Genomic DNA, 24,723 nt, shown 5'->3' on the forward strand with positions numbered 1-24,723 from the left:
CCACTCCCTCATTTGTGTATAGTAGTAATGCGTGGGAGTTCAGCTTGGCTGGACAGCTCAATCTCTCCGGGGTGCCAGCTAATTCTCCCACGGGCCAACGAGCCGGCTGCAGATAAATATATGCCCCCTTTTTTCATGCAGGGAATTATGAGAACCTGTTGCTATTTTAGCAAGCAATTACAGAAAACTCTTCCAACCCCCTTTCAACAATTTGAAAAGAGGTCATGCTCTTATTACCTTTTGTTTTCTCTAGAGGCTGAGATTCCTCAATAACCGGCACAGATTAGTCATTTAATAATTAGCAAGATAAACTTTTTGGACATGTTTACATTTTAAAGAGTATGTTTACTACTTCATTTCCTGGATGAAAGTCAGTAGCTAACTTCACATTTTGGCTGTCTTAAAGTCAAGGAAAACCTTTTTTTTTTTTTTAACTGTGAGTGTTGGGATGCCTTATGAACATACATTTTTCTGACAAAGCTAAAAACTTAAGGTTGTTTTTATTGAGAGATATTGTATTTGTGTTTTGTCTGTACTCTTCCTACTGCTTGGGAATCAGTTGGTTGCCACACAGTTCAGTTCATTTAAATTATATTTTCTAAGAACCTTAACTTTTAGACCCCATTTTAGGCCCTTTCAAGTTATTGCAAAAAAAGTCTAACAATGGATACATGGGACTGGAAAGTGTAAATGTCAGTGTGTTTATTCAAAAACCTTATGCTTAGCAGACTATAAAACATCTGGCTGGATGAGAGGTTACAAGAAGACTCAAGTTGGAAGCATTAGCGAGACATGATGGAAAGGTTACCAATGAATGGAGGAAGTGACTGTCAGACATACTTGCAGTAGGTGGAGTACACAAATACAAACAGGAAGCAAAATGACATTTGGGAGGAGAGCGCCCCCCCTCACTGTAGGGTCTTATTTAATTTAACTCAATGTGTCCCTCTGCTGGCTGTTAGTGGGTCTGCCATGACGTCATCTCAGCAGAGATTGTGATACATATAGAAAGAAAGAGGCAGACAGCAAATCAAATACATTTTAGTAAAAGGTTTTATTCAAAAGCGTCCCAAGTACAATCCTTTATCATATCTTACAAACATCTGGTATACGCACAAAAAAAGGACAACATGGGTGAGAAGTTTACAGAGGAACATATAGGATGACGAACGTTTAAAAAAAACCTACTTGATTGGCAAACTAAAATACAAAAAAACGTCAACCTTCATCCTTATCAAAGCTCTCGAAACATTATCAGAGAGCCGTGTTAGGGCTGATATTTCAGACACTATCTGAAAGCAAAACGAAGCCGAATGTGAGGAACCTGCTGTGCTCTTAAAGAGAAACCGTTCTCTGTTAAAGTGAAATGATTGTAAAGGAAGGAGGGTACGCCTGGACTGTCATTTGTCTTAAACATTAAGACTCTTGCTGGCATTTAAATGAATTAGACTCTTTGAAATAATCTTATACTCGCGCTCTTCTTTTGAAAACTCAAAGAAAGACACATAATTATTATTTATTTGGGATTTGTATAATCTAAAGCTTAGTGCAGTTTTTCTTCCTCAAAGCTTATCAGTTTAATTTGAAATTCCACAATCTTTCACTCTATAGATAAACATGTGCAATACTTATTCTATACAGTTCAGTCATAGTTACACAAAGCAAAACAAAATTCAACATAGTTAGGATTATCAATAAGGACGCATTTTCACATTCATGGAAATCAGTGTTTTCCTGCACACACACACACACACACACACACACACACAGGGGCCGTTTCTCAATGTCGAGTAAAGCTGCTGCAGAGCCACTATTTCAAGTATACTACGTCATCGAGTGGCGCCGAAGGACTGTTTAAATGCCCAGCATTCGGCGCCACTCGATGACGTAGTATACTTGAAATAGTGGCTCTGCAGCAGCTTTACTCGACAATGAGAAACGGCCCGGGTCAAACCAGCTCTGTGCGTCATGCTTCAGCTTCTTCCCCACACACAGGTTCCACGTTGAGTGTTAGCTACTTCTAGATTTGGCGTAGCACTAAAAGGAAGCAGTGTAGAACATACACCGTCTTAAAACTGGAAGATAGCAGCTTGATTTAGTCGGAGATAAACCGTAGAGATTACAGACATGCTCAGAAACTTTACCTGAAGCTTCTGTTTTTTGACATTCCCAAAACTCAGGTCACAATTATCCTCTAGATCTCCTCACCACCACAGAGGTTACAAGACCAGACAGTAATGGAGATCATTCAGGATCTAAAATGGGACTCAATGTGGGGAACAAGCGTGGGGTTCATTAACTGAGCAAGAGACGCTGCTATGATGCGAAAGACATGTCGAGGAGCAGAGAAACGTCACTCTGCGCCTGAGACACGTCTTCATTCTCCAACCAGGCAGTGATTCTTAGCAGATAACTAGTGGTGGAAAGTAAACCCAGCATACAACTGAACATCAATGATCGGGCTTTCAACATGGCTGGTGCTGGTTGAAGACTGATTGGTAAATTTAAATTATACTGACATTTAAAAAAAGAAAATACAATTAACAGTCATTTTTCTGCATTAACAAACTAAGCACGAATAGACATTGTCAAGCATCAATAAATAAACGGGACATATCACTCACTGCACTGAATTTTGGGAAAACCAATTTTCTGGTAAGGCTGGCGTAGTTGATTTTACATTCATGGGAACGAGACTGTTAACTAAGTACCGCCTCGTACTCGCCGAGAGACACAAGACACATAGTACTTGAACTGTTTTACAATCAAGCTAAGAAAGGCACTGGAATAATGTTACACCACATCGGATTCTTATGCTCTCAGTTATCCATCTTGAAAAAGGTAAAAATCTAAAAATCTTTTGTTGGACATCATTTGTTTTTGAAAAATAAAGTTTGACATACTTAAAAAAATTATTTTTTGCACCTTTGACTCATTTTAGCAAGGACCGTTTACAAAAAGTAATTCGCTATAAAAGGAAAACAACAAAAACGTGCTTATGGCATTTTGCTTATCAAATCAGCATTTGATTGACACCATTTGCACTAAACAAATCTTGTAAGAACATGAAGACATTAACTATGGTTTTGTGCAGAGAAAAAAACGTTTTTGAGTCCTTGAGGCCAAAAATCTTTGAGTTTTAGTAGTTTGACGAAATGCTTCGTAAACTGTGACCCACGAGGAGGAAGACACAAAACAAATATAAATTAGTGCTCTGTGTTGACGGATACTACCAGAAGAGAAAGAGGACAAGAGAAACAAAATATATATACACAAACAGAAAAAAATATACTAAGTGGGTCACAGTGCTACCCATTTGGACAGGGTCTGTTTCCTAGAGGTGAAAGGACAGCGCTACATTGAACCGTGCCCTCCTCTGGGAGAAACAGCACTTTTGGAAGTCATAGTCCTCGCCGGCTTTCAAATGATTTGGGTCACTGGACCTCCAGTTTGCTGTACTTCACGCCGCGGCTCCACTGCAGCGACCGCCACGACAGCGGCAGCTGATAGTTACGAGGAACCATCCCGCTGACGTTCTCCTCGAAGAACTGGAACAGTCTGTACCACCAGACCCGCGAGAACGGGTTACTCTGCGATGTCTCCTTCAGCGACTGAAACAAACACAACAACAAATAAATGACATGTAAATTAAGTGTGAACCTTAAATACCGGGCACACATTGAGGAACCAAGACTTGTATCGAGTCATTTACTTCACATTTTTCCAAGACTTCTGTCCTTTTGCATCATGTCAACTGTACTTTTTGTTTGAGTGGACATTTTACAAGATACAATGTTGATCATAGCTAAAATAATAAACCAGACAAGAATATGTTTATTCTGGCTTAAAAACTAAACTAAATACTAAAAACTCAAGAACAGTCATCACCACTAAGCGTAAATTCCTGTAAAGTTATATATATTTAAGTAATACATGGATATTTTCAGAAATACTTTGCCTTCTTTGAAATTGAGTAAAACTACTCTCATGTCTGTATGGAAGGAAGCTACAGCTTATTAAATATTGGATCATATCTTAAAGGTCCCATGTCATGCTTTTCCGGTTATTACCCGTCCCCTTGTGTGTTATGAAGCTTTTTATGCATGTAAACGGTCTGCAAAGTTACACACCCTCAAAGTACACCCTGTAGCGAGTAAAACTCTAACACAGAAAAGACCTGTCTATGCTGCCCCAGAACGCCTCGTCATTTTTTCTTCCGGGAACCAAGTGACGTAACGATGATCCAAATGGACCAATCCGGAGCTCCTCACACACACTCAGCCTTATTTTTCTCAGCTGCAGCTCCGCGGATTTCTCAGCCTGGACTCAGCCTGAGACAGCGGGACACGGCGAGGCCCGTGTCCCGCCATCCCGCAGACCCCACGCAGCCAGCAACCAGGAAACAACACCAGCAAGCCAGCTCACACTGTCCGCTCCAGCAGCGAGCCGTGCAACGTCCCGCCAACACGGCACCCAGACCCCACGCAGCATTCTCATCCGTTTGTCCTTACTGGTGTCATTTTCTGGTTGCTAACGCCATTGTAACACATAATCACTGATGTTCCGCTGTAACGGTGGTGGACTCATCAGAACAGAGTGGGCGAGCTGACCAATCAGAGCACAGTGGGCTCACAGGGAGGGGGGGGGGGCAGGAGCTCCATCAAGCCGTTTAGGACAGAGTGAATACACATACTATACAGAGATGCTGTATGAGAAACCAATGTGAGTTTGGAACATTGAACAATGTAAATCTATTCTAGTAGACCTCAACAATGGAATTATGATCAGTAGAAATGGCCATGTCATGGGACCTTTAACATTTCAATACAAAAGCAGAGGTGTAAAACAACAGTGTTGTCTTCAAGCTAAGATAATTGGCTGCAGATTCATATTTAGGATACAGTTATGAGTGGTATTGATCTTCTCACACTAAAAAGCCAGCAACCAAGGTAATAAGCCTTTAACTTAAAATGTTGAAGCTGTCCTTTTAAGCCAATTTACTTTACTTAATTCACATCCAACTACAAATGACAAAAAGAAAACTCACCTGCTGGTTGGCCATGGTGTGGTACCACCAAAAGAGGCGTGTAGTGATAAAATATGCAACCACCACATCCACAGTGTAGTGGTCATGGGCCAGGAGGATGCAGAAAATTCCAACAGCGCTCAAGCTCCAGCAGAACCAGTGGTACCACCAGAACCGCTTGGGGGAATCTGCCAATTAAAAAGGTAAAAAATAAATAAAATAAATGGTTAATATGGGAGAAACACAGATCAAACCCAGCAGTGTCAACTCTAGAGGAGACCAAATCATTGTTAACAGCTCATCATCAGCCTGTGAGAGTCAACTGTTCACTTTGGCTTTTCTACAGAAATATTAAACAAGCTGTTCTCCATTTCACCACAAGAGGGCGCTACTGTGGTGGACAAGCATTGCAGTAGCATGTGATGTAGCAGGAGGGAGAGTCATTTACTGAAAGTGTCATAAAAGTACATGTAACCAATGCGGTTCAAATAATCCTGACTTCTGACACTCATGCTCTGAAGCGCTTTGCAAGGCAGATGAGTCACGTAACATAAACGCCTGCTGAGGAACCGAACATTTGGTTATGCAACAGAGCAATGTCCCAATGCACGGACACTCGCATGATGCAGGTTTCCTGCTCATTTCCGTTATCATTTAGAGAAGTGTTACAAACGCATAAGCACATGGTTTAACAGCCTGGTCACAATTTAGGAATAGTAAATCCTTATTTTGATATCTAAACTGATATTGCAATATATTATTACTTTGAAACAACATCCATAACATTAATCTGGCTGCTACTTAGAAATTATTTATTTAATATATCATATTCCAATAACTGTTATATAGAATCTTATTGCACTATTTTACTATTTACTTGCACTATTTTTTTTCTGTTTATCTGTTTTATTGTGTTGCACTGTTGGAGGAGCCTGTGACCTAAAATGTTCATCTTCATAACTACACTGTAGCTATGTTCGTATGACCAATAAAAGCCTTGAACCTTGAATTATAGCAGATGGGTTTGTGGCGATGATTTGCTTAAAATGTGTAAATATAAAAATAGACTTTGAGGAAGTGAAAGGAGCTTCATTTGTAGAATTAAAGTAGAAGCCGCCCATTCTTCCTTAAACGATAGTATAGGCACAGTGGAACTTACACTCCTTGATGAAGAGGTATGTTAGCGTTAGCATGACTGTGTGGCCACTGTACAGATAATCTCCACACATGGTGTGGGACCCTGTGATGGAGAGGCCCCCACCAGCAATCATCTTCATTATTCTCCTCATCTGCGCCTCCCAGTTCCCGAGAAGCTGAAAGACACACAGACAGTCATTATCCTCTTAGGGTTCCTAATAACAGTACAATTACTAACAGTTTTCCTGGAAGCTCACAAAGAATTATGTCTAAAAGTAGGATGTAGAGTGGGCGGTAACACCTAATCAGATATTTAGTGGAAAAGAAAGAAAGAAACCCTCTTCAAATATTTCCTCTACAGGATTACTACTCTTTTAAATAGCAGAAGTGAAAATACTCATGTAAAAGTAAAAATGTCTCAATCTATTTACAGTTAAAACAGGACTTGAAGGTAGTGGAAACCTGGAACTAACAAAGCTTAAATGATTGCCTATAAAAACAACATTAAACATTAAATAATCAGTTGCATTCATTTCTTATGGCTCTATCTGCAGATTTTCTGGAGTCATTTCTTATGATTACATTTTCCCACAGGCCAACAACAGCTTAAAAAAAACTATTTCCCTCAAAGAAAAAAACAAACATGCCCTGTTGTCTCAAGAAAAACAGTGCAGAAGGAAACATCCATTGAAACTCAGTTTGCTGCTCTGTGATGCTAGTTCAAGCCAGATACTTGGCATCTCATCTTGGGTGCAAGTTCATCAATGTTTGGGGTCAGGCTCTGAGCTGAGGAAACCCTCAGGATTGAGTGAAGGTGTGCGTGCAATATACCGGCGGGCCAGATCTAATAGTAATTAAAAATTATCCTGCGGGCCGAAATTATATCCACCAATTTGGCTCGCGGGCCTTGAGTTTGACACATGTGGTGTAGAACATGTTTGACTTTAACACTAGAGGCCATGGATCAATACAAGTTTTCCCCATGACCTTAACCCTTGCAGTTCTACAATCCTGACATTTTGATAACAATGATATTTCACTAAACTCAAAGAGAGCATTTCCCATAACCGCATTTTTACTTTATAAAGGATTTTGGGTTTATGATGAGTGTGCACCCATATTTATATATCATTGGTGTTTTGTTTTCTATCAGCACAAGCATAAAGAAAACTCAATGGCACTACAAAATTCAAAGTTGTATTATCTTTTTCTCACTTTGCACTATTCTATTTATTAAAACATAATATTTTGTATTCCAATTATCCAACAGAAACACTGCACACAGTTGCTTTAAATAAAGAATATTAATGTGTTTTCTACTAGAGCCTTCGATAATAACAGGACATTGAGAAAGTGAAGCCACCACTTGAAGCCCCTCGCAGTATAACAGACGCGCACATATCTTACGACGAGCGGTCAGCGGAGAGCACTCAGAGGCTTTCAGCTTTAACAAGAGGAATACTTTTTTTGCTGAATCTGCCCATTCAGCATGTTATATAAGAAAGAAGTCTTTCATGCTCAACAAAGCTACAATTGCGAGAGAAATGAAAGTGTGTGAATAATACCTTTGGAGAGCATTTGAAGTGCATCCCGGGAACAGGCAGAGTGGTGATGTACATTGTAATACACCGGTACAGATAGAGTGTGCCAACAATGAAGAAGAATCGCCTGCCTATAATTGACCTGGAAAAAAGACAAAGAATATTAATAATTCAACGTTTTTTTAGGTGTGTGTCAAACTACTAACTCAACACTACTTAAGTATTATGTTCTGTGATGCAGTATTGATTCTCAAAAACACTGTATAGACATTTTTTATTAATTTACAAGCAAATATTTGTGAGAGTTAGTTTTGTACTGTGCCACCATGTCACGTCGTGATCATCTTTGTTCAAGATTGTTGCCAGAAGTCCCCACGGAGAATAACTTTGCGGTAGAACTATTCTTTATACATCCATGGGTACAACTTCAGATAAAAAAGAACACATAATGAAATATGACCCCCGGTTTGATGATTGACAGGTCACAGAACAATGGGAGCTATCTACCCTTATCCACAATTTAAAGTAATTCACACAGACTATCTCGTCTTTGCTCTTCTCTCTGTGTGGAGCAGCAAGCTGTCAGAACAAAGTGAAAAACAAACAATGGCATCAAATATTATTAATATGTCGGGTAGTAATAGATTTATTTATTTTCTTCTCAGAGTGTACCAGAATGCGTAGTTTATATGTTAGTATTTCAAAAAATCTCCTGGAGGAAAACCCCCCCCCAGACCCCCCTTCTGGGGTTGGGTTTTCAGTATGTGTGCCTTTTTATGTTAGTTCAGCTTGGATTCCATCATCTCATTAAGCCTTTTTTAAAAGCATACTTTAGTTCTGTGAAGGGATATAATATATGCCAGGGGCGGACTGGGACTACAAATCAGCCCGGGACTCTCGACCGGCCCACTTCGGTACCGCCGGCCGACCTCGGTGCCGCAAGTAAATACCGCTAGTAAATTGTCGACGGGGGGGACGGGGGACGGTGGGGTGTTAGTGACTTATCCGACCGGCCCACATCGTCCGACCGGCCCATCGGGATTCGTCCCGAACATCCCGATGGCCAGTCCGCCCCTGATATATGCTGAAAAGCGTATATATATATATTACAGCACGATCTTTTGTTGAATAGATTTGAGTGGTTCAAAATATCAGGTCGCGATTTCTTGACAAAGGAAAAAGTGGGTCCCGAAGCATGACCAGTTGAGAACCACTGGGCTAGACTGTACCTGTGCTTAAGTAGAATCCACTGTATCAGCCAGAGTCCCACCAGCAGCATGCCGTTAATCTCACAGATGGAGAAGGCCCACTCCACCCTGTTGAACAGGTCAAAGAACTTATCGGGCAGCGGGGGGGGTGTGCTCCTTTGGCGGTACTCTCTCGTGGACCACTGAAATTACGATGGTGGTGGTAACAAAGCACACCACTGCGTAGGCGAACGCTATGCCCGTCTTCCCCCACTCGGTCGGGAAGGAGGGCCGCGTGGTTTCCTTCGTAGGGATGGGGATGTGGACCATCTCCATCCTGTAGTCCTTCATGCCGTTCCTCTGAGGCTTGCTAGTCCCGTTAGGTAGCCCCCCAGCGTGGCCGTTTGCGTGGCCGTTTTTGTGATCCTCTATGTGAGTCTCTATCCGCAGCGTCTCCAGTCGCTCCAACAGCTGCTGCCCGCCGTCAGACGACACGAGCGACAGGGGGGGCCTGTGGAAATCTGCCTCGTTGAGCCTGAGCACACCGGGACCGTCCGTCTGACGGAGGGCGTCGATGTACTCCAGCATCCCCTCTTTGCTCAGCCAGTCATAGACATCTTCTGCAGACCATGCTGCCACCTTCTTCATCTTGGCCAGTGGGCAATGTGGGGGATCAGGAGGGTCCTCAAGACTAGAAGGGAGGGTTCACGAGAGGCTTGGCGGACTATGGGGCAGTGGTAAATCCTCTCCAGTTTTGGCACATGGTGTTTCTTGCACCCAGAGGGAGCCAAGCCTCCTCTCGAAGTGAAACGCGGGAGGAAGTGAGCAGCGGTCACTCAGAATCAGGGCCGAGAGAGAGCAGGCAAACCACAGTGGCCTCCTTTGGCTTTCTTCACCTCATCAGCTCTTCCCCCTCACGCTGCACCCCTGTAAAAAAAGGAAGGATACAATGCTGTGAATCTGAACAAAGTCATAACTGCCATATCTGCTTACACAACTCCACTGGGTGTGTCACGGACCGGATGCCTGGTCAGACCTGGAAGCTAGTGTGTAAACTCTGGATAATAGAGCAGCATGACACAGGTTGTTTGGCCAACTCTGAGCTGCTGAAAATCACAGATGAAAGATTCAATGAATTACTCAAGTCATTGTAGAGCTTTTACAACAATAACAGCAACATGAAGACTCAATCGATCAGCACATTTCCAGTACTTATTCTACACTAGTGGTCATAATTAAGTAGAAACATCCTGAGTGGATTATTACATGACCACTGTATCCACTGAGAGAGTGTCTACATACACAACAACTGCATGCTGTGGTACTGTGGAGTGAGGTTGGGCGTCTACATAAATATACTAGTTGGGTCTTTGCCAGTTGTTTTGGGAGATTTGCACTTCCAACTTCCTGAATTAAGGGTTTGTTTCCAAACTACCAGATATAGTGATTGTTGGCACAGTGGCAAGAAGGATTTAGTAACTCATTTTGTTTCTGTCGAGGTAAAAGGAGTTTGTATTCAATGATCTGCCACACAGAGTACAAGCCAGTCACTCTGTCTATCCCTTTTCTTGTATGCGTTTGGGCAAGGCTTTTGTGGAACCTCACACACTATTGGGTTACTGGTTAGAAAACAATATTTTTGGACAAACAAATAAATCAAAATGTCTTCACTTAAAGGTGGGGTAGGTAAGTTTGAGAAACCAGCTCGAGATCGCTAGAATTTGAAAATACACAACCGGAGAAAATCTGCCACTTCCTTACAGAGCCCCTCCTCCAACACACACGAACGCGCACATGACCAATGAGGGCACGAGATAAGTTTGTGCACAGATGGAAGGCTGACAGGCAGGTAGGCCATCCAGTTATTTTAGCCGGGTCGGCTCAGATGATTGGTCGTGCTTTTTACAGTACTACGGCTTCCACAGATGACATTTTTTTATGGATTTTTTGTCAAAGCACTTAAGATATTCATTGCTATCGGGATGTTAAGAGCATTCCATGGAATATAACAAAAAGTGTATCCCGAGCCGGTTTCTCAAACTTACCTACCCTACCTTTAAACAAATTAAAGTAGCTTATAGCAGATAAAAACACTATCTAATACGTTATATCCTAGATACATTATATCATAGATCCTGTTTTTGTTTGTTTTCCATAGTGTGTATGTTTCTCATCCAGCCTTCAGGCAACAGCAAAGGTTAACAAGGAGATGAACTCACATCTGTTGCGTATCACGTGCTTGTTTATAGAGCGCGATGTCGGTGGGGGACACAGGGTGGCCCTGCTCGTGTTCGGGGGAGTCAGAGATACAGCTGGAGAGCACTAATCTACTGCATGGATGTGAGGAAAGAGGGGGGATAGGAGGGGAAACAGACTGCGAGAAGGAACTCATAAATCAGAGTGAAGGTCAGCGCCGAGCACTGAGAGAACGCAACCCCTGTGTGGCGGGCAGTCAGCCAACAGTCAGCCAACAGTCAGGCCCCCGCACGGCCAGGACAGGTCAGGCCACTAGCAGCTAAACACACTGGCAGGCTGACTGGTTGGCAGGACAACAAACTGCACATCAGTATCCCATCTCACCTCAGAGGCCTGTTTATTGAGGCCAGAGAAATGGGCTATACAGTGGACAGCACTGACACCTGGCGTCACATTTATTCCTGCTGAGGCCTCGAGGACCATATGGCCGAATAACCCAACAGTTCTAACATATAAACACTAGAAAGCAAGTGTACAAATAAACATATGCATAGCATGCAAACAGCACAGCAGGAGTGCCGTCATTGCAACAGCTTATCTATGTGACGTGGCGTGTACCTTCACATGGTACAAAGAGTTCAAAGAAGAGCAGTATGTAGTGCAAATAAAGAGACACATAAAGACAAAGAGCACTTGCACCGCTCTGTGAACAGAAGACGATTGAGACGGATCAAAGATTAGCTATCACTGACTCAGCTGTGTGCGGAGGACCTTTGGTCTGTGAAGCAGCTTATAGAAGAAATAATCTCACTCGGCTAAACTGGGGAGAGGGGGAAACTAATCCTGGAACTAATGAACTAACCTGCATTCAAGCATGCTGAATAGTCTTCCAGAAATCATGGAAATGAGAGTTAAATTAGGATGCCTTTTGCTATTTCTATGCTGACAATGCATGAGCATTTGCATAACTATTTGGGTAGTGTAGTGTTTCTTTTATAAGCAAAGCGCTGGACAGGGAGAAAATTAAAGTAATGTGGAGAACTGAATTACATTTCCTTGACTGTAACAACACCCTGCAGAACAACAAATGTTGTGGAAAATACATTTTCTCCCGAGCAAATCTTCGTGTGCTGAGGATAACCAACACCTGATGACTACATAGCAGGCTTTGATCAAGGTTCCTGCCAGAAGCTAAACAGATGTGAATCTTCAGGACAATATAGTTTGAAGGCAAAGAGCTACAGAAACAAAAGGAAAGTCTGGACATGCTTCAGCCTTATTACGTTGTGAATTTTGAAGTCAAAAGAAACATTGAAGCTACTCCCTGAACAATTTCACCTTGAAAGCCTTTTGTATCCCTTCAGAACTTAAGTCAATATTACAATTTGTGTAAGCGTGTTTGTCATGGTGTTTAGGGAAGTAGCCTTTGTTTTTCCCAAGAAGCTGAGAATCGTTTAAAGTGATACACCCAAAATGTTTTGAGTATACATAAATGTGTCTGTATAAAGTTTGTAGTTACCGGTAGCAGGCTGTGCTCAGCTCCGATGTTTATATGGATTCATAGATTATAAAAAAGTGCAGACTCAAAGTCCCAATGTACATTTTAAAACACTAGTTACGATATCATCAATTGTTCACTTCAGTGAATCTTCACTCAAAATTCTACCAAGTCTCGGTTCTCTAATTGTTTGGAGGAAGTGGAGCATCAGTTGTGGTTTTTTCTGTGAAGCGTCACTACAAGAACCCTTCTTCAAAACTGGCTTTGTAGAGTTTCCTTATAAGCAAAAAAAGGTTAATGTTTACATTTAGTGTTACTCACCAAAACATAGCATTGAGTGTATTTAAGAGATAATTCAAGTGCCCTTCCTGTCTCCTAACACATTTGCAAATATGTATGAACAGTATTTTGTATAAAAGTTAAGTGGCTTGCAGTATTCCTGTTCCCTGCCTTTGAGCACCTATTGTTCGTATCTTGAGATGTTATCACTACTTTTTGATCAGTGAGCTCCACGGGGCACCTTAAAGGTCCAGTATGATTCTCCTGATAACTTGCCAGACCTTCTCCCCACCACACCTCGCAGACTGTGTACCAACAATTTCTGTAAACCTTCTGAGAATCCGTCATTGACACTAGTCCGTTAGTGTGGTAGTTAGAAATGAGCCAGAGTTTTACGTTGTCTCTCTAGCTCTTTTCTTTCTTATTGAAACATCACAGGCATTTTGCACTCTTACGGAAACAATAATGTTCCATGCACTTCTGTGGCTTGTGTGAGAGTTAACTAATCTTCAGTAGTTACGCTTATATTGTAGAAGGTCAGAATGATGTGTCAGGTACACAGTGATAAACCGAAAAAGGGGGTTGGGCTCTGTTAAAAAATAAGCATTTCCTGTTGTTGCACATTTTCCACCCAATTACAAATAACAGGAGGTAGATGTGTTCATAAAAAAAAATGATGGATTTGAAACTGCAATTAGAACTGTGTCATACTCAAATAAAAAATGTCCAAAAAAAAAGTGACTGCACTTTCCGCTCATGTGGTAAGTCTTTCCCCTCAGAAAGTTTGGTGGGGCAGCGCAGAGAGGAAGAGGGGGATGGGTGGTTTCACACAAGTTACATCACAACAAAAGATCCCACTCAGGGTCAACAATATGTCAAGCCGACACAAACACAGACACCATCCAAAGCCCATCTTTAGGCAGTCAAGAGGGGTACGGAATGACTCATTCACAATGGCTTTCAGAGAAGAGGAAAGAAGAGTCAGTTTGGGTGTGTCAACTAGTACTTAAAACACTGTTCAAAAAAACTGCTAAAAGTTTCAGACGACATGCAGCAACTTAACATTTTCTGTGTAAATAGCAGCCCATATTTACTCTAAAGTTTATTATCCAAAAAAACCTACCACTTTAAAGCTTTGGAAGTCTGAATTTAAGACTTTGAGCTTCATTATAAAAAGGTCGCCCGTGCTACACACCCTCTTCTCCTTTCATCGGCTCAACAGCATTAGCCTCAGGAGGGAGGAAGAGTGTTTCTCTGACCTGTCGCCACCTTCTGTCTTGTAGTTTCCACCTTTTCTTTCGTTTTTCCTCCCTGCATGTTAAGAGCCAACAACTATTTTGTACTTTCACCGTGGGCGCTCTAATAACACATAATCTACATAATATGTGGCTTATTACTGAACAAATGAAGTTCATCTCTAATGGCGCGTTTCCACTACACGGCCTCGCTCGGCCCCAATCGGTATGGCTGGGCCTCGTTAGGACTGGCTCACTTTATGGCGCATTTCCATTACAGTTTAGGAACTGGGGTAGTATCTATAGTAACGCAGTGTAGGCGGAGCCGTGACGTGATCTTCAGAGGACCCCAGAAAAACAACACAGCCGTTAGCTGTTAGCACTCAGAGCTCACAGCTCCTCATATATGTTCAGAAACTAGACAAAAGTTAAACAAGTACAAACCACAGACTGCCTGTGTCATGGTGAATACGGACGCTGCTTTATTTATGTCTGTATAGGCCGTTGTTGTGAGTGTGGACGGTCGGAGCATATACTGCGTTAGCTTAGCCAATCTCCATTTAGAAAACAAGCATTTTAAAAGGTTTTTCGCCTGCCGTCTGTCTGCAGACTTGACAAAGCATTAATTCATGGTTTTTACTAACCGGTATCAGTATGTTGTTACTTCGGCATCATTTTGAAACGTGTATTACAATTAAATCACGGTCAAATATGTCCATCTTGTTGTAGTTGTAGCCCCCTTGCCAGCGATGCTCTCTCTAGTTTAGCATACTCAGCCCGACTCAGCCTCGTTGTCTCTGGCCCTAGACCCGCGATTTTATGAGGCCAGAAAAACTGTGAATTAGGACCCGCCGGCCGGTACTAGGCCAAGTGGAAACGCAACCAAAGACGGGCCGCTGACGTCACAGCCCTCTTAAACCGTGCTCCGCGCTGTAGTGGAAACGCGCCATTAGGTAACAGCAGTCAATATAAGGACTTTTCACAACAGCATGTCTGTGCTTGAGCTAGTGGCAGAACCAAATCTCAAACTTTCCTGCAGGGTAGTGTCATCATCAATTGAAACTTAACCCATCCACAGGCATAACTAGATGGAATATAATTCATCCATCCTTAAAGCACACCAACCCATTGCTGATCATAGCTTTAACCCTTAACATACATTTCAAATGAGGTTAGTGAAAACCAGAAAAGGTGCTGCAAACCCTGATGAATTAGGAATCAAAAACTCTGTGGTTACAGCAGAACAAAAGAAGAAGCTGAATGCATAAAGATTAGAATGGTATTCTGTTTCGCTGGGTATAATCTGTCAGACACACTCACCAGGTCACTCAATATGTGTGGTTCTAGTACATGACATAAAAGTTGCAATCATCCACCCAGGTATGTCCGGGCCAATTCATTACGTCTTTGTGTACCACTGTATTGACTCGTTGGCCACGTATTGTTTTATGATGATTGCATCTGTGAAGTACTATTGCCCAAGCAAAGTTTCCTCATGAGGACAATATAATAGATTTCATATTAAGAGGTGCCCCATCACAAACAGCCAACTGACTCACGTGTCAAAATTGCCATCATTCATAAAGCCCAAAAGAATGGTCCTGTTCATCGTTTAACCCATGCTTCTATTTGACAGCTAGTGTTGCATATAAGCTGGATATTTGTGATACATTAAACAAAATGGCCAAATATTTGAACAGAACAAGCCAGATAGTGCAAAGAATGTCATATAAAGGCCAAGAAAAAGATTATATTCTCAGTACGAAGTTTTTAGAAAGGAATGCTTTGTTTGCCCTCTGTGTTGTGTCCTAAGGGTGTTATTTCCCTGTTCTTTATACACACTTTTTGAAAGAGTAGAATCTCTTTACAGGTTTTCTTATCTTGTGAGGCAAACGGACAATGGTTGAACAACACGCTCTCACCTGTATCCCTTTACACCTTCAATACAAATGCCCCACAGGTAGACAACGCAAGGCCAATATTTACACAACTGGGCCAGTATGTTTAAAGTGATGATGGTTAAATATTAACTGTGTATGATCCTGGTTGCACAGTAACTCAGCACTATTATAATGATGATTGTATATACCTACACCCAGCTTAAAAGAGCATGGTGTTGCAACAGGTATCATTTCTAAAGAAACTCCGTTCACAAATCAGAAAAACTGTGGTGAAAATCCAGAGTATGTTCAGGAATCCTGAAGTCAAATTGAATACCTTTTAAGACCTTTTTTAAGACCCTTTCCATACATTTTAAGACCTCATCGTCACTTGGAGTTTTAACCGGTTACATTGGCGACACACTTTACCTCACATTTACTATATACAGTATTGATTGTCCTTCCTCCTTATCTTCCAACCATTTGGACGCAGACTTGCATTTCCCCATAACGATGTTGTTTAACAACCGGCGTAAACGGACCTTCGCGCGCTATCAAGCAGTGAGCGCGATGTCCTGTTCAGATGACGTCAAACCCAACGGGATGCTATAAATAAACTACACAGAATCACACTACACACCTACGCAATGATTACATTCAGGCAGACTGTAGAATACAACCTCTTTGGACAATTTATATACTTATTGAAAACAAGCTACAAAATGTAATACCTTGGAAAATGCCGTTTAATACTTTTTAATAGCCTTAATTTCCACTAAATTGATTTATCAACTTTTAATACTTTTTAAGACCCCGGACACCCTGAAATCACTAAAACACCTTAGGCAACTTCCACTATAAACGTATTCGATGCTCAGCGACCAGCAGTGCATACATAGCCTTTCTTCGTTCAACTATTTAAGAAGGACAGACTAAATGAAACAGTGTTGGGCTTCAGTGACCACAAAGCAGATGAATAACACGCTTGGAATGTGCAGTATTTTAGAGATTAAGGATCACTAGAAAACAAAACAAACATTTGACCACTTACTCCATGTTGATAGTTTGTTTTACTTAGATTTTATTTAGATTTCTGCCACCAACCAAATTGAAGTTGAACCGATTTACCTTAACTTGTTTTACTACTAAAAAAGGATCATAAACATGTCTTTCAACTTGCATACGCTTACAGAGAACATTGATTTCATTGAGTAATTGACTTACAAAATCTATTTCTATTTACTGTATATGCTCTGTTGTTTATAACTCACACAAATGTCTTGTTTATAGCAAGCAATTTATATATGAAATAAAAATTACATGACATCAATACATCACATGATGGTATTGACTGTATAATCATGCTGTTGTTTTGTATACAAGCAAACAATCACTGTTGATGCATCTGTAGATTGTAGAAATTAGCCGTGGAGCCTTCAAGACCAAACTCAACATGATGCAGGGGGGGTCTTTTAGTGCAAGATGGCCTTTAAAAGTAAACTTAACTAAGCACAGGCATCATTTTAAACTACACCGACCCATGCTTCCATGCTTAGTTTCCTATGGTTAAGAAATGTGCACTCTACGTCCTCCTTGAGCAACAGATGACCCCAGGTCAAGGAACAATGACCTATACAGCAATCTATCAACAAACATATGCCACGTTGACACGCATACAACCGTTCCTGGAGACGTGGAAGCACGTCCTGTTCATAGACTCATATTAGATAAATCATTCCATTGTAATTTTGGAACATCTTGTCAGATACAAGGTCTCCACACTATCACACAAGCTATTAAAGGAAAGGAATAGTATGAAGAACCGTAGAAATGTAACAGTGTGATGACCTTGAATGACTGCAGTTACTGTGAACAAAGACCACAGGCAGCGAGGTCTGATATTTGATGTGTCAGGGAATATCTGCTAGGCTAGCCATAACAGTTGACAACAGAAGCTCCAAAACATGCATTACATAACATCCTCCCACAATACTGGCTAGAAATATGGTCAGAAAACTACACAACTATTTTTCATGAGAGGTGAAATCCTAATAAGAGGTCAAATAAATGATTACCATTTAAATGTTTCTATTGTGGGCACTTTAAAGTCTGCTCAACGGGGGTCAATTATCCAAGCCTGTGTTGTTAGTAAACAAACTAAACTACATTAAGGTGTGGTATAATTTGATTTACAGTTTAAAAAAATACACCATTGAAAATTCCATTTAATAATATTTCTTTTTAGCGATTTTCATTCCTTGGCAAAAGACGGTTCATTTAAAGTGGACCTATCATGCTATATTTCAATAATATAGTATAGGACCATACCTATATAAGGCATATTTATACTTTTTTTTTTTCAAAATACCAAACAGATCATGCATTTTAGCCATGCCTCATTTTGCTCAATTTGACATTTTCCTGACGTCAGGACAGTGTTCAAATCTGGATCAGTTTTTATCAGATCCATTGCAGCCCCTTTTTTAGAGATTTGGGTATGGAGGAAAATAGAGGGTTGTGTTTTCTGACACTTGGTGAGTTCCCTGGAACACCGGGGACACATATTCATGTATAAAAAGACGTACCAAAGTGCATTTTGCATGATAGGTCCCCTTTAATATAAGTGACTAAATACCTGGAAACTGTTTCTTTTACTACCATGTTGCAAAACCACTCTGCTGATCTGGCATATTGCTACTAGGAAAACCAAGAAATATGATGATATCTACAATGCCAAATAAACCTATTCTTTATCATCACTGGCCTTAGCAACCGTGCAATCACAGAACAATATTATATCCTATCAGTCTGTTAACTAACAGAGCAAACTGTTATGCCAAGGGTAAAGATGAGACAAGGCATACAGCATGGAAAGTTCTTGCAGAAGTCTCGGGGGGGCTGAGCTGCGCGGCACAACAACCCCTGTACTCGTAGGTGAGATCTGCTAATGAGAATACCACCTGTGGCTTTATGAGTCACTCATTAGGACGGCAGGCCCTCGCGGCCCCAGAGAACCAACGTGTTCCCCTGCATGTGGTGCAGTTGTATCCAAGATAGCACCCAAAGGACCTGCTGTCAACTGGGAGTAATCAGTGTGTTCACATACAAACTTTCCAAACTGCAAAGGTCTTTGTCAACGACAGTGGCAGCTTGATATACTTGTATGGACTTTGCACCTTTTGGTAGCAATTTCCTAACTTTTTTTGTAATAGATGAGACAAAAAAATGGTGATTCTTAATTATTACCTTGTTTGAGAGTCCTTAAAGACAGTCATCAAAAGTATTTCAATTTAAAGAGACTGGAGATAGCACATCAACAAATCTTGCAGGTTACCGTCTTTCAAACAACACACCACTACGTTTAAACAGTCATATGTTTTAAATTGTATGCTGTGTTTATGTTGCTTTATGCTTTATTATTAGTCTGTATTTCACATTCCTCGATAATAATATGGTTTTAATCTATGTATCTTTAAGAAATATTGTGACCAGCCTGCTATTGGCCAAAGTCACACTACTCTCAAAATAGCATCATGATGCATTTTGCATTTAAAATAGGGCATAACGTGCTAAAAATTAGGTCAGGAGCCGGTCTAGGGCACTTACGCTTCTTTGGTGTTTACTGATTAATTATATTGGTATGCCTTCATTAACACAAATCAACTGTAGAGACTTCATTAACAAAGGTGGAATGTAGGAGGTCCCCTGAGTGTAGGAAGACATCTGAAACAAGTCAGGACAGGGGGATACGGAGCTCAGGTATAAGCAGGTCAGGTAATTGCACCAAACACACAAACGAACGATGGCCTCACAGCAGTGGCTTGCTCTACTTAACATTCCAAACCGATACTACCACTCCCCTCCTTGTCCACAAGCATTTGTCATGTACCCGCATCACTTGCTGGAATATAGAGCCTTAAATTAAAATCCTTTCTATTTGTATAACGGGGCAAATTTCCCTTAAAGTCATTTAAATTCTCTCCCAAAGGTGTTATGGAAATGTTATCTTGTATTTGGGCAATTAACTTTCAGAAATTGACAAAACAGGGTACTTGTGGGTCATCTGTTGCCACTTTTTAAACGGCCTAACCTAACCCTCTGAAAGATTCATTTGGGGTATTTAGAGAGTCTGAAAAAAACAAAAGAAAGTGCTTATTTAGAGAATCTGAGAAAAACAAAAAGTGCGTATTTAGAGTCTGAAAAAAGCAAAACAAAGTGCGTATTTAGAGAGTCTGAAAAAAAAAAGGGGCGACAGACAACCCCCGTGTATCCAAAACAGGCTACTTCAAAGTGCTACTAGCCTATATTTCAGCAGTTGTAGGCCACAAGAAACTAGGACGTCATGTGATTGGCAGTAAAACTTCATGCATTTCTAATTATGGCAGAAAACAAGATTAAAGCCATTACAAACAAATTCTCTGGAGGAAAACCTATGAAAGATATCAAATGATCTATCAAATGATCAATGGCTATTGGTTGGCACTAACGTTGTACTGCCATAGGCTAGAATAACAAAAAGGCCAAGGCTATCAGCTAATAGCATTAAACCCTAGCTGTGGTTTGAGTGTTGTGGCTCAAGTAGCTGAGAAGAGCAGATTCAAACATTTGCAATAGTGGTATTGTTATAGTAAAGACCAATAAGAGTGTGCAGTGCCAAATGTCTAATTGTAGATGCATGACAACCCACAGTGATTTATTATTGTATCTGAAGTCCTTTTGTAACATATTTAAAACCTAACTGAAAGCAAAATGTATGTTGGCCTCATATTAGGGCTACATGTTTTACTTGCAGTTCCTTAATTGTCAGTGAATGAAGTTTATTTGTGTCAACTGGACAGAGGAATACCCCTTTTATTCCTAGAAAAGGTAGCTTTAATAAGATCACACTGGTGCTTGTAATGCAGCTTTAAAACTGCCGACCATATAACATCAGCCGAACATCTTCTCCATTATGTTCCGACAGATAAAAGCAAACATCACTAAGAGGGATGTTATTACCAGTTATCTATGGAATATCTGTGTGACTAATTCATCCGTCATATCCAGTAAAGACAAGCTGTTTCCATTCAAAAAAATGACACTGACCTCTTGTGTCTTAAAGTAATCTGTGCCTATGAATGTAACAACCAGCCACTGTGGTGAAGCAGGAGGGTAACATCCAGAGTAAAAACAACAACACTTATTTTCCTCTTCCAAAAGCAGAAAACTTAATAAAAGCGCTAACTGACACATTTCCTAATGTCCAAAGACAACAAAGCAGTTTTTCCAGAGGATGTCAATATGTTTAGTTGTCAGAACAGACCGTTTTTCAAGGCTGAGTTATAGCTGTGTCTACAGAAAACTCATTGTTTCCACTTGATGATGGTCTGACATGCTTTGCCTTGGCAATGAGGCTTCCTCAGCAACTGGGCTGGATGCATTGACAACAATAAACCCCATTGACTCACTATACAAATTGTGCCTGCTTTGGCACTGACTGCAGTCATACTGTTTGTGTCTGTGAAAAGTTGCTTCCTCACCAGTTCCGCTACACAAGCACCTCTGAGATACCCCATTCACACCAACGGTGTTCTGTGTATTCTGACCGATGTCTCTGTCGGCTCAGCTGTCTACACAGGCGTTTTACTGCTTTACTGTATCTTGAGTTAGCCGTCATACACAGCATGTCAGCGGTGGTTTTTCTCCAACGACACAACTGTTCAAACATATGGGATCACAGTTCCCCCTTTTCCTCTTGGGGAAACAGTGAGGTCACCGGTTCCGCTGTGCTTTTCAAGAGAATAAACGAAGCTAAACATCTGACCCTGCCAGGAAGCACATACAGGAAAACATAATTGACTACCAATAATAAATAGTTAATATTTACAGAGAGAGACAGCAACTGAATACATATGCCGCGATTGAATGCATATGTAACGTTGGTAGGCACACCTGTGAGCGTTAGTTACCTCAACACCATGGCTGACACAGGTGGTTTAATGTGATTAAATCATTGCTCTCATTCACACCAGGGCCTGAGCAACCATTGTATAGAGTGGTTTAAGAGCTTAAAGTCTGAACACCTAAAAATAGATAGGCAAGCTGGCGTCTTCTGTGCTTTAGCTTGCTAGCTCGCTAGCTAACACACAGCCAGGGCTCTTGGATTCATAGCGCGGTTTGGGGTAACGGGTTAGCTACATGCTTGTAGAATACTAAACATTTGTTCATATGTAGTAGTAACCTTAATATCAACTAACGCGAGATTTTCAATCACAGCAGCGCAAACCGATATTAAGGTTAGCTTCTTTGCCAATTACATTGGGTCGGGATTAACGATAACGGGAGAGGGTTTTGTCGACAACTGATACAATGTTTCAGCACAAGGCCAGTGAGCAGCACTAGTTAACGCTAGTTTACACTACGTTAGGTGATAGATTAAACGTCAAGAAGTAGTCTTGTCAAAAAGCGAAGACGTAGAGCAATTTAGCGAAACATAATACAACGGTGAGTTTTTTTTACTCAGTTAGTGCTACAGCATAACTAACTGTTACCTTACCACGACTTGGAGCCACAGTGTTAAGTGACCAAACACATACACAAGGAGGGCTCAGCGGATAGCTTTGTCTTCTTACGACAAATGAGTAGTACATATGAGTGTAATGTATTTACCTTGCTGTGGAAATGTTGAAGGACTTCTCTTCAAATAGTAGAGGCTAACACCGCAATGTAGCTCACGTCCCTCTGTGGGTCTCTCCGGTGTTTTCATGGGTAGGCGGTGTGTGACTGGAGAATCTGGGAGTTCCCTACACACCGTCACCCGTGCTGCCTTCATGTACCATCTGAAATGTTGTACGAGACATATTAACGATACAAAAAGACGGAATGCGGTGTCATGGGTTGCAACAACACAAACAAAACAACACTACGATGGACAAGGCCCTTTTTGTTTTGTTTAATGTATACCACGTTTATCTAGGCCCTTTTTGTTTTGTTTTATGTATACATGTCACACTGTGGGACTGCGGGAAACGATATTTCGATATTTCTGGATGTATAACACATGTAGAATTGTTGACAATAAAGCTGACTTTGACTTTGACGTTGACTTCACATCTCATGGCATATTTCTTTGTTTTTATTTAGGCAAAGGATGCCCGATAAGACATGTTACCACCATAGGAGCTCTAAAGTTGTAGCACAGGAGGAGCATTTGAATGCAGCAACAGTGACTGCGTTGGAAGAGCACGAGCCAAACCCAGTCACTCATCTGAAGCCATCTATTGGTGAAGTTTCGAGCACACCAAATATTTTTAACATATATATTTTATGTAAAATAAGTTGTGTTAATGCACGTATCATTTAGCTTTTTAGATTAAAAAAAAGTACACTCTTTGTTTAAGTTGTGAGGGTTTTTAACCAAAGCTCAGAAATAGGTGGAATTGGGTAATGGTGGAAATCCATATAACAATATGAACCAAACATATTTATTCCAACAATACAGCGAAATCTCTATATAAATGTAAATGCAAAACTTGCAAAGACCAAGTTAGTTTATCAAATTACAATATGCTTCACAATCATTATTTTGACAGCTAGACACATATGATCATGATCAATTCCAATGTTGATATTTGTATTATACTTAATTGAGCTGGACAGTAGTGGGGGAAGTCATCCATCATCTTATAAAGTCCATGAAGTTGCACAAAATAAAAAATGTCTGATTTGTTTTTGTTTGAACTTTAGAAGTGTCATTTGACATCTTAATAAATATATTCGCACTAATTCTTGCTTTTCACTCACACTACTTTTGATACCACTGATCAGCCTACTGTTTGACGAGTTGGCATATCTTGAAACAGCACTGAGTCGATTTTCTTCAGTTGAGCCTGACAATACATACACTGTCTCTATTGGTCACTTTACATCCTTATCAGCCTACGTGATGTAATTATTTAATGGATCAACAGCAGATCTGTTTTACTTAATCTTTTAAGACCTATTCGGGTTAATTTGTAAAAGCCCTTATGCTGTGTAAAGTGTGATTGTCTGACTGCCATTTACTCACATAAAAACAGGAGTGCTTGTGATTGACACTGACAACAATAAAACATATTTACAACCAAGGAAGAAATCCCTCCGGATTATAAAAGACCCCCATCACCCCAGCCACAAACTGTTCTGTCTGCTGCCGTCTGGCAGGCGTTACCGCAGCATCCGGACTAAAACCACCAGACAGGGACAGTTTCATCCCACAGGCAATAAGACTGTTAAGCACCTGAAATGTTGAAGCAAAATCTGTTAAACACCTGAACAGTTGAAACAACATACTTAATATTCATCTGGCTGCTACTTAAAAATTATTTAAAAATTATTTATCTATTTAACTATATATCATATTTCAATAAATAGACTCTTATTGCACTATTTCACTATTTCACTTTTTAAACTATTTTTCTTTTTGTAATACTATTTACTTGCACTATATTTTCTGTTTATCTGTGTTTTGTGTTGCACTGTTGGAGAAGCCTGTGACACAAGATTTTCATTGGCATAACTACACTGTAGCTATGTTCGTATGACTAAATAAAGAACCTTGAAACTTGAAGCTCAGACCATGGCGTGTATTATAAAACCCTACTAAAAAAAATTGTGCAATACCTCTTTATTCAGCACTCACTCACACTTATTTTATCATTAGAATATTAAATGTAGCCAGTTTTGAACGAGGACTTTATTTTCCATTCTTACTATTTACATTTCGG

At 40.6% G+C, this 24,723-nt stretch overlaps 1 protein-coding gene across 1 annotated transcript; it reads right to left on the reverse strand.

Annotated features, from left to right (window-relative positions):
* Positions 1-1,035: 1,035 nt before the first annotated feature.
* LOC117499764 (phosphatidylcholine:ceramide cholinephosphotransferase 1-like) lies at positions 1,036-22,801 on the reverse strand. The gene is given in 7 exon segments (XM_034152376.1): positions 1,036-3,611; positions 5,048-5,214; positions 6,186-6,339; positions 7,729-7,846; positions 8,934-9,058; positions 9,060-9,818; positions 22,628-22,801. Coding segments are annotated over 6 exon segments (1,221 nt in total). The 5' UTR covers positions 9,540-9,818; positions 22,628-22,801; the 3' UTR covers positions 1,036-3,434.
* Between the last annotated feature and the right edge of the window lie 1,922 nt (positions 22,802-24,723).

The sequence above is a fragment of the Trematomus bernacchii genome, unplaced genomic scaffold, assembly GCF_902827165.1.
Source record: "Trematomus bernacchii unplaced genomic scaffold, fTreBer1.1, whole genome shotgun sequence".
Classification (NCBI taxonomy): domain Eukaryota; kingdom Metazoa; phylum Chordata; class Actinopteri; order Perciformes; family Nototheniidae; genus Trematomus; species Trematomus bernacchii.